We start from the raw sequence: 16,816 nt of genomic DNA on the forward strand, positions 1-16,816 counted from the left end.
AAAAACGATAGCCAAAAACTGCTGGTTAATTTTAATTTATTCCATCAAAATTATTCACATGCGTAAATATCATGACACCACAACTCTCTTTGTTTCTAGTCTGTACACTTAATCACTTAATGTTGATAGCCATGACAGCTGATTCTCCTTTCTTTACACACACGTCAATCACTGGAGAACAAAACAGATGAGCTCTGTCAGTCTCACTTACACACCTAAAACAGCATCAGAGCATGTCAACAGACAAACAAACAAATAAGAGAGCAAACAAAAAAAGATTAACTTGCAGTCCGTGTGTAATAAATACAAAGTTCATTTCATTGTGACAAAAATCAACTTTTGATCTTCCGACACACAGTCAAATTTTCATTAAATATGAGTGAATTATCCAAAAAGAATTTTCTTTATATACTTAACATTACCGAAAGCACTATATTGCTAGAGCACTGTACATTTTACCCCACACACCCTCCCCCTATAAAAAAAATCCTCATTTGACAATAACACATTTTATTTCAACCACTACAAAGGGTGATCTTGCATATGAATCAAACTTTCAATGTAATAAAGGTAACTTTTTTGCTTTTATTCAGAACAAAACAAAGAGAGAAAGGAAAGAAAACGTGAAAATCAACAGGAATCTGGCCTGAAACCCCTGACAAAAAATGTTGCTCATAGTTGCTAAAACAGGATGAAATTACTGTCAGACTCTTTTTTACCCGGACAAAATTAAAACTAAGAGTATTTAGAAGCCTGGAGTGCAAGAGTACTACACGCCAGTCTCTCTCTCTCTCTCTCTCTCTCTCTCTCTCTCTCTCTCTCTCTCTCTCTCTCTCTCTCTCTCTCTCTCTCTCTCTCTCTCTCGTTTCATCTGATGAACAAAAACTCGCTCACTTAGAGATGTGCACATGGAGAAAAAACGGATGCTCGCCATCACAAACACAAGTACATACAAATGCACGCTACTGTTGTTTGCACACTGAAAAGCCATTTCTATGGGTATCTACATAAGGCGTTTTTGTAAGTATCATGGACTTCACTGTTGAAAGAATTACTTCGAAGCAAAACATACAAATTCACAACATGATGCTTGTAACATATACTCTCTGTGAGATGCATTTAATATTTTTAAGCCATTATAAGAATGTGCTGGAAATGTACATCTGTGTGCAGCAAGTGTGCATGCACGCACAGTGACACACAGAGACTCCCAAACACAGACAGGATTATACAAGATATACAAGCAAATGAACAAACATGCACCAGCATACAACAAACACACACACACACACACACAGCAACATTTTCTATTCACTTGAGACCCAAACTGTAAGCTTGACATTAGAACACACACACACACACACACACACACACACACACACACACACACAGCAACATTTTGTATCCACTTGATGGCAAAACCAGATGGCAAAACTCTGTCATAACAATGAGAATGAGCCCGAATTAGTACTGGTAGGTGACAGGCCAGTATTAGGATTTCCTTCTGACATGATGTGTAATTTCTCATCAGCTAATACTGTAATTACCATTCTGACTGGGAAAGCAACAGTTACAGGTACCATCCTTCCAGGAGAAGTGGTCTTATCAGCCGTCACAGGCCTGTCCAAGTTCTCCATGGGGTAAGAGCACCCTTGCACCTGGACACAATTACCACAAACCAACAGCCTTACACCTTTCTGTGCGGAGTGGTCATTTTGTTGTTGAATTAATCATTCAATTAATCATTTAATCTATCGCAGATTGACACCAATGAAATCTATTCAGCAGAAAATTCTCCCCATAAACAGAAGGCAGCCAGGCTGCGGATTTTTTTCCCGTTTGCGCTCAGGAGGAAGGACACTCAAATTGCACGAAGAAGCCTGGACGATTCTATGATGAGTGATATACAGTGAAACCCCACTTTTAACACCTCCCAAAGTCTGAGAAAATCCGGTCTTCAAAAGGAGGAAGTCTCACAATCAATCAATATGAGGCTTATATCGCGCGTATTCCGTGGGTACAGTTCTAAGCGCAGGGATTTAAAAAAAACAAAATGTTATGCAATTTATATCGCGCACATATTCAAGGCGCAGGGATTTATTTATGCCGTGTGAGATGGAATTTTTTTTACACAATACATCACGCATTCACATCGGCCAGCAGATCGCAGCCATTTCGGCGCATATCCTACTTTTCACGGCCTATTATTCCAAGTCACACGGGTATTTTGGTGGACATTTTTTATCTATGCCTATACAATTTTGCCAGGAAAGACCCTTTTGTCAATCGTGGGATCTTTAACGTGCACACCCCAATGTAGTGTACACGAAGGGACCTCGGTTTTTCGTCTTATCCGAAAGACTAGCACTTGAACCCACCAGCTAGGTTAGGAAAGGGGGGAGAAAATTGCTAACGCCCTGACCCAGGGTCGAACTGGCAACCTCTCGCTTCCGAGCGCAAGTGCGTTACCACTCGGCCACAATGAGGGTACATTTACAGAGGTTGTCAACAGAAAGTTTGAAAAAAAAAACCTGGGTCAAAAAAGAGAATGAGTCTTAAATGTCGGTCTTATAACAGGGGTTCCACTGTACTGGTTAACACGGGATAAGATGTATCTTTAATAGACAGTTTCATCACACACACACACACACACACACACATACATGTATACTTGTTTGTTCTGTCCTCAGTCATTCACACATACGTATACAGCCTTCAGGTCTGGGTCAAACAACAAAACATGCCTTAGGGTTGATAGGCGGAACATAAAAACATGCTGAATTACAATCCAACATAAAAAACACTATTTGTTTGAATGAACTGTTCAGGGATTTACTTAAAATTAAAACAAATCTTAGCATACAGATTCAAAATTGCACAAAATGAATTACACCATGACGTATTTATCCATTGAATATCACCCAAAAATGAGCACAACAAAAGTTGGAGCAAACCAAGAATGCCAAATATATACATGCACAAATACCGATGTACAGCTATACGCAGCTTTACAAAATCTCAATACAAAAGCGGCAACTCCCGAAACCAGACTGTGAACTGTGAAGTGTTTGGACAGGGTTTACTTTTCTTGAAATCATTTCACATGTATGCATGTTCATGTCCCTCATACAAACTTCTCTCACTTGGACATGTTTGGTTTTTCACGATGCTACCATAAATGAATACATTTGTATTACTTTTATATATGGTCTACCAACTTTGGTGACCATATCTGTGAATAACACAGACACACCGAGACACAGACACAGACACAAACACACACAAATAGTCACACACAAGACTAGCGCAAGAACAACAAAGTTTGTTCAAACATCTTGAATCTAAATAAAAAACACAAAAATTCCTTGGCTTGAAATCAAAATAATTACAAAAAATATAACATCTTGATGCACTTGATGTCATTAAGGGTAACCATAACAAACAAAATATGAAAAAAGAGAAGGAAAAAAACACATACAACAGCAGTAGCAATAACAACAACAACAAACAATATAAATAAATATAAATACACAACACAGTCAGGTCTTAAAATCGTTGAAGGCAAGTTGCCCTTGAGTACACCTGTTTCAAGTGTATAAATCCCCGACTGAACACTGTGAACTACCCCTGTGTCCGTTTGTTTTTTCACTTCATTTCCTTTTCCTCTTCCTTTTCATTACTTTATTGTCCCATCGTTGGGGAATTCGGGTCGCTTAAATTCCTCCCAGTGGAAAGCTAGCAGCAACAGAGTTGCGCTACCCAGGTGTGTGCTTGTTTAGGTGTAATCTGCCACCTGCACTTATGGCAGAATGACCGAGATCTTTTACGTGCCACAGTGGTGACATGGGGGTGGAACATGGATACCGACTCGATCTGAGTCTGCACATAGGTTGACCCGTGTCAGTCCCGGCCTGGAATCAAACCTGTGACCATAGGATCATAAGTCTAGTGCTCTTCCAACTGAGCTACCGGCCCCCTTTTATAATTTATCATCCGGCTGTTGGGAAAATTGGGTCGCTATCTCCCAGTGGAATTTTAGCAGTAACAAGAGCTGTCTCAAAGCTCAGGGGAGACAACCGGTAAATCTGATCTCCTGGAACTGCCTCTTGAAAGATAACTTTTTAACACACTGTACCTGTCCCAGGACAGTTATAAATAAATTAAACATGAAAAAAAATAGCAAAAACGCAAGAAAAAAACAGAAACACTGAACATTAAAGAAAACAAAAAGTTAAATACTGGAGAAGAGAGAGACACAGGGGTAGTGTCACACTAAACAAACTGGAATGATTATAATCATCACTCTTCACAACAACTAAAATCTCCTGTTTTAACTAAACAGTAAAGGTGTGAGCAGTAATTACAGGGTTCCTTTTCGCAAAAATCACTTCATACTCCTGAAAGACACAAGCGATGTACAATAATGCAAGAATTATGTGCAAATATATTCCTTCTTAGTGAATCCTTTTTGTTACAATTTTAATTAGTGGCATCAGCCTTCGTTCATAATGAATATCAACCTGACTAACCATTAACAAATCAACAACAAAAAACAGAAGCAAACACAATATGCTGACACATGCACAAAATGCTTTGAATGCATGCCATATACATGACAAATGTACAATAATATCATTAGGATGAATTCCAAGCTTACAGACGAAGATTAACTCATGTTGTTCTCCTCTCTCCCCTAACCCAAATCAGCCTTTACATTTTACACACACACACACACACACACACACACACACACACACACACACACACACATGGAAAAAGGAAGGTTCTTAACGTTACCAACCCTCACATTAGTCGCAATCACAATCATTTCTTCACCTTTTAATTATCGATTTCTTCTTTGTTTTTTAAGCAAATGACTTATTTTCTTGGTGCAAAGAGAGAAAACTCATACAATTTAATTTACTCTTCAGAAAAAGTGAAACTACAATACACATACGTAACTATTATCATCTGCATAACTAGGCTGTCGAGGTTAACCAACTGGCAAAACCAGACACACATGTACCTTACTCATATTGTCACATTTGTTACCACAAGCCATTCGATAGCCACCAGAATCTGTAAAACACCTAGTTCTACACGATAGCTGAAATGAAATCCTAGTTTGGGTAATTCTAACACATCCGGAGGACTCTAGTACGGTAGTCAGAACATGAGTATTTATAACCCTATCTGTTTATGTTTAAACTGTTCAGCATAGCTCACAGTATCAGAGAGAGAGAGAGAGAATGGTAGGGTTTATGTTTAAACTGTTCAGCATCGCTCACAGTATCAGAGAGAGAGAGAGTGGCAGGGAGGGTGAGAGAGACAGGGAAGGGGAGAGGGGGAGAGAGAGAGAGAGGACGATTAAAGATAGAGAGAGGGAGAGAGGGGAGGGGAGGGAGAGAGAGGATGGGGAGAGAGGATAGAGAAAGAGAGAAAGTGTGCAAATGCCAGTTGACGGAGAGAATTATAGCTAAATTATAATTGATTGAAAATATTGTACATTTTCGAAGATTGTCCATGTTAAACGAAAGAATGATATTATTATTATTTATAACCCATTCTGTTTACGTTTAAACTGTTCAGCTTCGCTCACAGTATCATACTCGTAGCGAGTCATATTGTAACTGAGGTTCAAAAAAGAGAAAAGAAAGAAGAAAAAAAAAAAAAAGAAGAAAAAAAAAAAAAAAAAAAAAAAAAAAAAAAAAAAAAAAATGAGTATCAGAGAAACTTGGATACAAATTTTTGCTTTTTGCAGAACAAACCCTTTTTCTATCTATTTACAGTCCAAAGTGAGATCCTGTTTTGTTTGTTTACTTGTTTTGTTAACAGCAACTAAAAGAAGTGCATGCAAATGCAGTGAAACTGCCCACCCCAAACTACTTTTCTACAGTTGTTTAACCTACATGTTCAAGCTGATGAAGATTTTTTTATTTTATTGTTTTAACATTTTAAAACCTGCTCATATTTCAAGCACAATTCCACAGAGAATGTTTTCTGCTGAATATTTGGACACACTAATAATCCGTTTAATAATCAAACTCACTCACACATCAGACACAAATAGTTTTGAACCTTGCATGCTTCACACACATGTACATCATACATATGGGATTTGACTGTGAAACCATTTGCCGACCATACTTTGTTCATAGTAACCAATTTAAACTTTTCAAATTTCAAAACATTTACAAAATGTTTTGTGAGTATCTTCCATATAAATGACAAGACCCATTTGACTTTCTATCTGCTATGGACAGGTGTAAAACACTAACTTTTAGAAACATCTATTTTTAAACACAGTTTTGTTTTTTGCTTTGTTATTTCCTTCAGAACTCCAGGAGCTTTATTGTCACCAGAGAATCTTTTCTACTGAATATTCTAATGTCCCATTGAAAACTTTCAATACAAATAGAGCAGAGGCCAACTTCGCAATCGACAGAAAAATTCACATACTGAGAAAATAAGCAGTCACCGCCTACTGTTGGTCACACTTCATAACAGCATTATAACCAATAATTCTCTTGTAAGACCAATACATGTTTTCATCTTATGAGATATCTGTAAGGATTTTGGTGGGCAACATATTATCAAGTGAAAGACACGCTCTTCTATTGACTGAGAATCTAATGTCAAAATCTGGCTTAAAATCCTTGCCAGGCAGACCACGCATAATTTTCCTCTTTGAGAACCATACATTTGTTCAAAACTAATATGCACCATGCTGTACCGAGAACCACCTATACATGGCAAGGTCAAATACTACAAGTCCACACTAGAGCGCCAAATGGAACTCGAGGCGTTCAGGGCATTCTGTCCATTTGTCTCATGGAAAACACAGCACAGCTTGATCCACCTCCCTACCACTCCTCACATTATCTTTCTCGTCTAAAGTGCCGCTGTGCTAGGTTCACATTGCTCTCGGGAGATGTGTTTGGATATATTGCTGATCTTTTACCACTCTTCATGTACTGAAAAGAACAACCTGCATACCAAAGTGATCATCTCTGCACAATTGCTTTGGTAAGATGGCAGCACAATCAATGCTCATTCTTCAATGCTGAGACTGACTCTGGAGAGTACAAAGAGCCTTGCTGTCTAGCATTTTCTGCACAGTACATTCATTGAGATCTTATCTGGGTCACTCACACACCTTCTGTATTCACTTTCTAGATGGAAAGAAAGTGACTCACAGATCAGCCACAGTCCATTCTGAAAGACCACAAAGATTGCACGGCGGACCTATTTATACTCAACCAAAGTCAGACTGCACAAAAGACAACCACAAGAGATCACAAACTGTTGCATGTGGTAATTAAGCCATGCCTAGTCCAGTTTTCAGAGAATCACACCCCAAGATCGCACCTAAGAGTTCAACATGCTGTGGTCATCAGTATTCATCTGCTTGAGCAGAAGACATTCTGACAGACAACATAGACACAACTGAAAGTGTCTACCGGTTATTGCATGATTGTGGATGATGGTGGACATCATGCGGTCAAATAGTCCAGGGCTTTGTCACGGTCGAGTTGGTGCTTGATCAGCGCTGTCTGGATGCGTTCGCCTGTGAAGCCTAGCTCTGTGAACTGCTGGTAGAGGTCTAGAAACTGCTCTGCCTGAAAGAGTGAAATGAGAAGTGATGCAGTTTACTGACTGAACCTTGTAGCTGAGAATTCACAGGAATATCATATCAAAATAAATTAATAATAAATGTTACACTTTAAAAAAAATGCTTTCTGTATAAACATTTAATCCAAAAGCAAACTGAAAACTTTTGAGGTTGCCATTCAAACAGACTCAACAGATCAACCAATGTTCTCCCCCCACACCCACCACCCACCCCTCCACCCCACACACACACACACACTTCTCCCCCTTCTGTCTCTCCCTTCATCCAGCAACTACAGAGGCGTCAAGTGTTACTGTCATCAATTCTGCTTTCCCTCACTTCTAATTCTACCACCCCACAGCTACACACCTTCTTGATGTCGTTCTTGAAAAGCTGAAGTCCTGTCTCAGCCTGGGTAGGTGTGAACTTTTTCTCCACCAGCTTGTCCACATTCAACAGGTGATCCAGTACCTGTTGTATCACATCTTGTTATATACTCAAGTTATACCCATTGCATTTAAAATAATATATACCATACACCCTTCCAGTGCTGTTCCCAGCCTCAGAGGATGAAAAAATGTATAGGTCCAAATGTTTTGGCTTACATTTGTCTGCTTGGTAGGGAAATGGATAATCAGAAGGACTCTTACATGTCAACACTATCGGGCGGTCGACCAGCCAGGGGTGAGAGTAGTGCGTCAGATAAAAACAGTATGCATAAATGACAAAAGACCGAGGCCTGGGAACAACACTGCAATACAATTTACTGCTATTTGGTCGATGTCAATGATCCAAACTGAAAGATATGATTCTAGACAAAGGTGATTATCAAACAGCAGTGTTGCATTCACTCAAGGTGGTACTGTCTATCTACAAATTACATTAGGAGAAATCAACAGCTCAAGGACAGCATCATTACAAATTCTTCAAGCAGTAATTAACTGCCCCAAAATAACAATGCAGCTTGCATAAACAATAATATCGAACATTTAAAACCAAAAAAATGGTCATACTACACTAGGGAAAAGATGAAAAGTTAAAATCTAAAAGCTTTGTCCTCGTAATTCACAGGACTTTTTGCTGTAGAATAAGTTTTTATAAAGAAAGAAAAATACACCCTCCAGTTTGGAAAATTACAGTTGCAGCTCAGAATCATGTGTGCACGTGTACATGTCTCAGTTCAAACCATCTCAGCCTCCTCCTCTCCCCGCTTCTTCTTCCATCTCTGCCAGACTTATACGGACACAAAATACTTCAATTTCCTCACAGAAAAGAAAACACGTTACCTCTTTTTGATCTGCACCAAACTTCTCCACCGCACGTGATGCCCGTGACCTTGAAAACCCCATAGAGGTCAAGTTGTTGACAAAGTTTTTAGCTTCGCTTGAAAGACTGTTGTAAGGGTCCACCTCAGTGTTGTTGGAGTGGTGTTGATCAGTGGGTAAACTCTCCGTGGATGAAGAACTTGACCGCAGCTCCGACACCGGGGTGGGGGGTAGGGGTTTGTACGGATTCCATGGCTGAAAAAAAAGTAAATGGGAAGTTTAGAGTAAAACTGACTGAAAGAGATACAGAGAGTCACCAAAAACGCAAGCAAGTAAGAAGACTCGCAAATTGTTTAGAAAACCGTCATGCAGGATGGCCAGAGCTCAAAACAGAGCTTGCAGAGTGGGTCCAACTTCAGCGAGCAGATGGTTGCAGTCGGCTTACCACGCCACAAATTTGACTCAAATATATATATATGGATGGCCAAGACACAGTGCATCCTCCAACTCATTATTATTTAGGCGGAATAACTTGTCGGTTCAAACCAAAGCACCAATCTACCAACAGATCTCTGGGGATTTGGATGGAAAAACTTTGCATGTCAAGAAATCACACATCAAAATTTGCATCGGAGAATCTGATAGCAGTTCAACCCGATAGCATTGTAAATATGGACAAAGTTCTGCAAACTTTTGGCATGCCTCTGATAAAAGTGTTAACTGTCAAAACAAAAGGCGAGTCTGATAATGACTGGCCACGAAAAAGCAAAAAACAAAAGGCTTTACAATCGTCCTCTTGCAGGTGTACACCACAACAGAAAAGAAGCTTCAGGATTCAGAGAAAGGCAAAGATAACGGCATCAGACGACACTACTGAAGCAGACAACTCCACTGACTCGAAATATGACATCTGACGCACGCTCAGCAAATATGAAGTTGCTTCCGGAGTGGCAGGAGACATTAAATTACGGTAGTTTAGCATTCCTATGAATCTCTCCATGCACACTTGACACTATTCTGAACAACCGATGACTTACCAAATTATTACAATCATAGCCCACAGAAATCTGGTCAGACTGTAACTGAAAAAAAAATGTACAGCTTTGAAATCATAACAAATTCTACATTCCAGGGATGGACAAATCTCAAAATTTTATTTCGCTAGCCGGGCGAGTAACTCCAAGAAAGTCACTAGCCCGGCAGAAATTTCGCTGGCCCGGTACATACCACAGTTGATCTGCGGTGTTTATATGGCTTTTCAACTCGATATTACAACCAAAATAGTCGCATTTGACCAGAATGTTCATTGGCCAGCTGGGCGAGTTGCCAGGCAGTTTCTACTAGCCCGGCGGATTTTTTACTCGCCCCTGGCGACTGGGTGGATGATTTGGCCATCCCTGCATTCACAGAAATCCAACCAGACTAAAAAAGAAAAGGAAAAAATAAAGCATAAGCTTAGAACACTGAGACTAAAAGTCACATAAAACAAGAAAGGAACTGGTAATAGTACACAAATCCAAGTAAAGTTAATAATCAGCTGATGGCTGAGGCCCAAACACCAAAACACCCAGAGGATGAAACTTGTTTGCTTTGTATGAATGTTGATGCTTCTTAATCATTCTTCAAGGAAGGTGCCAGGAGACTGGTTCCACACAACTGTTGTCCATATAGTTAGAGTGCTTATTTCCCTTTGTTCCTTAGACCTTGATCGCGTTGATGCTTTTTATTCAGGAGATTGATTCAATTACTCATAACTCTAACTCACTGTTGTCCGTATTTTGAGCGCTTACTTCCGTTTGATCCTTAGATCTTGTCATTAGCGCTCATGCACCTAGGTATGATTACAGTAAAACCCCCCTTTTAAGACCCCCCAATTGTGGGCGGGGATGTAGCTCAGTCGGTAGCGCGCTGGACTTGTATCCAGTTAAGTTGGCCGCTGTCAGCGTGAGTTCGTCCCCACGTTCGGCGAGAGATTTATTTCTCAGAGTCAACTTTGTGTGCAGACTCTCCTCGGTGTCTGAACACCCCCGTGTGCACACGCAAGCACAAGACCAAGTGCGCACGAAAAAGATCCTGTAATCCATGTCAGAGTTCGGTGGGTTACAGAAACACGAAAATACCCAGCATGCTTCCTCCGAAAACGGCGTATGGCTGCCTAAATGGCGGGGTAAAAAACGGTCATACATGTAAAATTCCACTCGTGCAAAAAACACGAGTGTACGTGGGAGTTTCAGCCCACAAACGCAGAAGAAGAAGAAGAAGAAGACCCCCCCAATTGAAGACTTTTCCCTTTAAAGACCTTGCTTTCTCACATTTTTCTGTCTATAACCTCTGTAAATTTACCTCTATTTTAAAACTCCAAACCTTTTTAAGACCTCATTTTCTCTGATTTGTTCAGGTCCTAAAAGGGGGTTCCACTGTACTCACCTGTGGAGAGGAGGACTGGGAGGAACCAGCATTGGGACTGACCTGGCCCAGCACAGACAGGTCAGGATTGCTCTTGGCGTTCCTCAGTGCTTCCCTGTCGGCCGCCCCACCTGCTGAGACCGTCTCACTGTTTACGTAGCGACTATAGATGTTGTTGGAGAATGCCGGGCTGGGGCTGGAGTTGACTGTGACGGGTGTGGGGTTTGACGCTGGCAAGTTGGAATAAGTGTGGAACGGGTTCATTCCCGAATAGTCTGATCGTGACATGTCTGGAACGCCTGAGGCGGACGCAGACATGACGTAAGCGCTCTGCGACATTCCACCTGCAGCAAAACCAAAGCGACCGTTGGTGCTGGGGAGTGAAGATTGGTCCGCGGCATTGTACGCTGTACTGACAGTGCTCCCAGCAGCCCCTTCTGGTGCTGGGTCCCCCCCTAAGCTATGCCCTCTAGGGCGTGGTATGGGCGGAAGAACGGCTTTGAAGACCTTACTGTTGGAGTACTGCTCAGGAAGTTCACCTCCTAGGCTCGGCTCGGCCCCTTGACCAACATTGCCGTAAATCGGGCCCGAGTCTTTCTGGAAAGAAACAGTCTGTTGCCCATAGTCTGGCCTGATCTGCACATAGTCACCGTCTCCTGTGGGCTCTATCACATAGCTAGAATTCCTCTTGGCTGTGGAGTCAGAGCTAGCGGGGTCACTGGCTGCAGCAGTGTTAGCGGCACTGACAGATTGTTCGCTGCCAACAACTGTGATACCTGTGGGGCCCATGACCACATTTTCGTAGACGTCGTTAGCTGACGAAGCAACAACACTTGCCGTGCCAGCAACGGGGCCTGAGCTCACAGCGTTAGCGCTGATGTTACTGTAACAATTCTCTGTCTCCACATTGTTGCTGGTGGCCTGATTGTCAGGATTGGGGGAGGGCTCTTCACTGGCCCCGCCCATGTTAGTTCCGTCCAGCAAAGTGCGCAGCTCTTCCATTTCATTGATTGTCTGCAGTTCAAGGTTGTCAAAGGGGTCACCTTCCTGCTCAAACAAAGCTAGGTCCACCTGTGCGTGTGGAGCCAGGGGTGACTGCACCTTGGCTTTGCCTGCTTGGACAGGTGTCAGAATAGTGTTGCTGACCGAAACCGGTAACTGCCACGGTGGTGGTTTAGCTGCCACCGGCGGTGGCTGGGACGGTTGTGTGGTTGCAACAGGGTGCTGAGGAACCTCCGGAGCATCTTCGTCAGAGTCTGAGGAGGAGTTGGACTCTGCCGCAGCCAAAGCGGCCCTCGCTCTTTCTGCCGCTTCCCTCTCTGCGATGGCCTTGACCTTGGCTTCTTCTCTGGCCCTCGCCCAGGCCAGGACTGCCTCTTCCGTGTCATACTCATACTGGAAAGAAAAACATCACTTCTGAAAAGACTGTTAAAAATATGATTATGAGCTTCACCCAATATCGTACATTATAAACATATATACATTCATATCGAAAAATGACTCCTAATCACAATCAGCCCTTCCTGGAAAACAACAACAACTATCTGCAGAGTATAATCCATCGATGGTATGTTTTATCTGGCAAACACAAAGATAAGATATTAAAATACATAAATAAATAAATAAATAAACATATGACCATAGAAACAAACTTTAAAAAACAGAACAATGCGTGTATAATTTTTAAATATATGGTATTTATCAGGTAGAAGCTATCACTTATCAGACAGGTAATCGTCTGCATGCTCCACATTGGTTTTCATTCTTTACAGAATAGTTTGACAAGTTTTCTCTGCAGCTTTATAATTATAAACTACACTAGTTCAACAGGCCTCAGAAATGGCATATCTTACCTCTTCATGGAAAGCCTCACAACTCCCAGTATTTACTACATCTGGCGGAAATACAGGCTGCAAAACAAAACAGTCAAACAGTTATGGTTTTTTTTCAATCAAAGAGCTCCCATAAATGAACATCCAATTGACACAATTATGTGACAAATTTATTAGACTCAAACACAAAAACACTACACAGCTTCAATAAAATACAAAAGACTTAACATACGCTTTAGTATTATTGCCAGAATTTAACATGTATGTATATATATATACACAAACAAATAAGGAAAAAATAACCAAACAAGTCTTCTTGTTTTCACCATTATTTCAGCCTCCTGGCCTTCGTCAGGGTGTTCATACATGATCTGTATATATATTTATTTACATGTGGTTGTAAGCGACACATCTACAAATTCTTCAACTTTTACTTGCACAAAGTTCTTCCAGATATTCATGTATTTAGTCATCAGGAGGATTTGCTAGTAATTGTTTAAAAGCCATCAAAACTGAAAGGCAAGCTAGTTACCTGTTTTGGAGGGCGGAATATAGGACTGATCTTGAAAGGTACACCATCCAGATAAGAGTGACTGGATGCCAGACCCAACACTGAAACCAAACACGTTTGTTACTTCTTGTTCCTTCTAATCTATGACAAACCCAAATGGTAATGACCAATGTGAACTAAATCTTGTCATTGGTCATCATGCATTCAGACCTTCAACAAATCAACAAAACTCATTTAAAACTTTTCATTTCCTCTTCGGTCTTCCTCCTCACAGTCAAAACACAATAATTATCTTGAAAGAGACATCCAAAGCAAACAAACAATAAAAAAGCTAACCACGTCAGCAACAAAACTGCTCAACATTTACACGGTACTATTCTGAAAGTGACCATTTGACATTTTGAGAGTGAAAATTACACAGACGAAGTTATATCGCTATAAAAACAAAAAGTGCCAATTCCATCTCAATAAGTCAACCATTGCTTTCCAATAGGATTTTAATTTATGAATATTAACTTCTACAAAATGTCCATGTTTTTAATAGACGAAATCTGAAAATAACTCTGCCAGATTAATGTGTTGTGAATGTGAAAGAGTGAATATATAATATATATATATATTTATGCTCTTGTGAAGCAATTAAGCTCTCCCGCATGACATCATATTGGCTAATCACCATAGCGAGCGGCCTGTCTCCCCATGTGGAAAAGGACCACATCTGGAATCACACCCTCGCTAGTGATTTGCCTGTAGATATATATATTGTCATACATGTGGGAAAGTACGTGTGCCTCATATTTTCCAAGAGTATTCACAACCCATACAAACCCGACAGATCGAGTTAATTATTTCCGAACAACGTCTATTGTAAGATATTTACCACTGTTCTGTCTGGAACTCCCATACTGCTCATCATAAGCCATTTTCTGAAACAGAATGAGTATATACATGCATTTAATTGGTATTACATTTTAATTGGTATTAACTGTAGTGAAATGTTATAATAATGGTCCTTGTAAACTTTGGTTACAACTGGAAGAGAAGAACAAGTCGCGTAAGGCGAAAATACAATATTTAGTCAAGTAGCTGTCGAACTCACAGAATGAAACAGAACGCAATGCCATTTTTCAGCAAGACCGTATACTCGTAGCATCGTCAGTCCACCGCTCATGGCAAAGGCAGTGAAATTGACAAGAAGAGCGGGGTAGTAGTTGCGCTAAGAAGGATAGCACGCTTTTGTGTACCTCTCTTTGTTTTAACTTTCTGAGCGTGTTTTTAATCCAAACATATCATATCTATATGTTTTTGGAATCAGGAACCGACAAGGAATAAGATGAAAGTGTTTTTAAATTGATTTGGACAATTTAATTTTGATAATAATTTTTATATATTTAATTTTCAGAGCTTGTTTTTAATCCGAATATAACATATTTATATGTTTTTGGAATCAGCAAATGATGGAGAATAAGATAAACGTAAATTTGGATCGTTTTATAAATTTTAATTTTTTGTTACAATTTTCAGATTTTTAATGACCAAAGTCATTAATTAATTTTTAAGCCACCAAGCTGAAATGCAATACCGAAGTCCGGGCTTCGTCGAAGATTACTTGACCAAAATTTCAACCAATTTGGTTGAAAAATGAGGGCGTGACAGTGCCGCCTCAACTTTCACGAAAAGCCGGATATGACGTCATCAAAGACATTTATCAAAAAAATGAAAAAAACGTTCGGGGATTTCATACCCAGGAACTCTCATGTCAAATTTCATAAAGATCGGTCCAGTAGTTTAGTCTGAATCGCTCTACACACACACACACACACACACACACACACACGCACAGACAGACAGACACACATACACCACGACCCTCGTCTCGATTCCCCCTCGATGTTAAAATATTTAGTCAAAACTTGACTAAATATAAAAAGAAGTGTGTTTGTGTGTGTGCATGTGTGCGACTATGCTTGTGTGTGATTAAAACATCATGGAGCATATATTGCATATTATTGAGGTCTAACGAATGACGTCTCACAACGTGCTCGGTCGTCCTTGGCGGTCAAGAAAGCCGCCGCGACCATTGCGCAGACGACACTTCTAAACCGCCAATATTTTTTGTGCACATCACGTGCTCCACATAAATCGGCCGGAAACGAAGCAATTGGGAAACCTGGATACAGTGGGGATTATCACTTCTAATTAATGATTAACTGCTGCACATGCAGCCGTATTACTGACAATGAAAATGATAGACTACTACACAGCCAACCGCCCGCAGACTACTTTGTCAGTTTGTGTCAGTACATGATCTAATGGCAGACTGACAAACAGCTAAATTTGCATGGCTGTGTCAGTGTGTGTTTACATTTTTTACACAACTTTAGTCGACCACAACTTCGCTGCAAATTATACAATCCAGATTTCTGTCGAGGGCCTTTTCTGACAGCAGTCGATTTGTTTTTCACCCGTACAACACTCGTGGATGTGACAGAACAGACTTTTGAAGTATTTAGGTAATGAACATCCAGCACGGAATGTTGTCGTTGTCTTGTGATTCTGAGCAATATGAATCAGAGCGGATGTTTTGGTTACGATTATAACTGATTTTCTCACAAAAAACAGTCAAGACTCACCAGAAGAAGGGGTTCATTACATTTTCCACAACTATTGCTTTACCTCTATCAAAGTGCAGGCTTATTTTCTGTCCTGAAAATACAGCAGACACCGAGAACAAATGGCTGTCTTCACAAATACAATCTTTATTCGTCAGCCATCATGTTCAATGACGTCACTTCCCAAATAAAGGGGAAGGGAAGAAACTCCACAAGACAAGTGCTTTTTAATAAACAGACCTATCTCCCTTGCACTACTGCGTTGGTAAGAAGTACTGCCTCTCTATCTTGTGGAATGTATACAGGGGCGGACGAGGGGGGCGGGGGGGGGGGGGGGGGGGGGGGGGGGGGGTTTTGGGGTTTCCGGACCCCCCCCCCCAGCCAAAAAATAAAAAATTTTTTTTGTGTTTTTTTGGGTTGAGTTTCAATTTTTGGGGTATTAATCAGTGACAAAATCTGCTGCCTGAAACTCGTAATGATCATCCTCAGAATGCACCAGATTAATTGCACCAATTTGCATCCTTTTTTTCAAAATTTTCCGGGGGGGCATGCCCCCGGACCCCCCTAGCAAGCTAGGC

At 40.7% G+C, this 16,816-nt stretch overlaps 1 protein-coding gene across 2 annotated transcripts; it reads right to left on the minus strand.

Moving 5' to 3' along the window:
* Positions 1-19: 19 nt before the first annotated feature.
* On the minus strand, positions 20-16,409 carry LOC138982073 (ubiquitin-associated protein 1-like). Of its 2 annotated transcripts, XM_070355297.1 has the most exons (9): positions 16,303-16,409; positions 14,507-14,552; positions 13,648-13,727; positions 13,137-13,193; positions 11,305-12,678; positions 9,915-9,959; positions 8,899-9,132; positions 7,982-8,083; positions 20-7,619 (listed from the first exon to the last, which is right to left on the minus strand). In XM_070355297.1, exons 2-9 carry the CDS (start codon positions 14,547-14,549, stop codon positions 7,494-7,496), a joined length of 2,061 nt encoding a protein of 686 aa, XP_070211398.1. In that variant the 5' UTR covers positions 14,550-14,552; positions 16,303-16,409; the 3' UTR covers positions 20-7,493. The 2 variants fall into 2 exon arrangements, with proteins under 2 accessions (XP_070211398.1, XP_070211406.1); XM_070355305.1 differs by lacking the exon at positions 9,915-9,959.
* Between the last annotated feature and the right edge of the window lie 407 nt (positions 16,410-16,816).

This window comes from Littorina saxatilis, linkage group LG1 (assembly GCF_037325665.1).
Source record: "Littorina saxatilis isolate snail1 linkage group LG1, US_GU_Lsax_2.0, whole genome shotgun sequence".
Classification (NCBI taxonomy): domain Eukaryota; kingdom Metazoa; phylum Mollusca; class Gastropoda; order Littorinimorpha; family Littorinidae; genus Littorina; species Littorina saxatilis.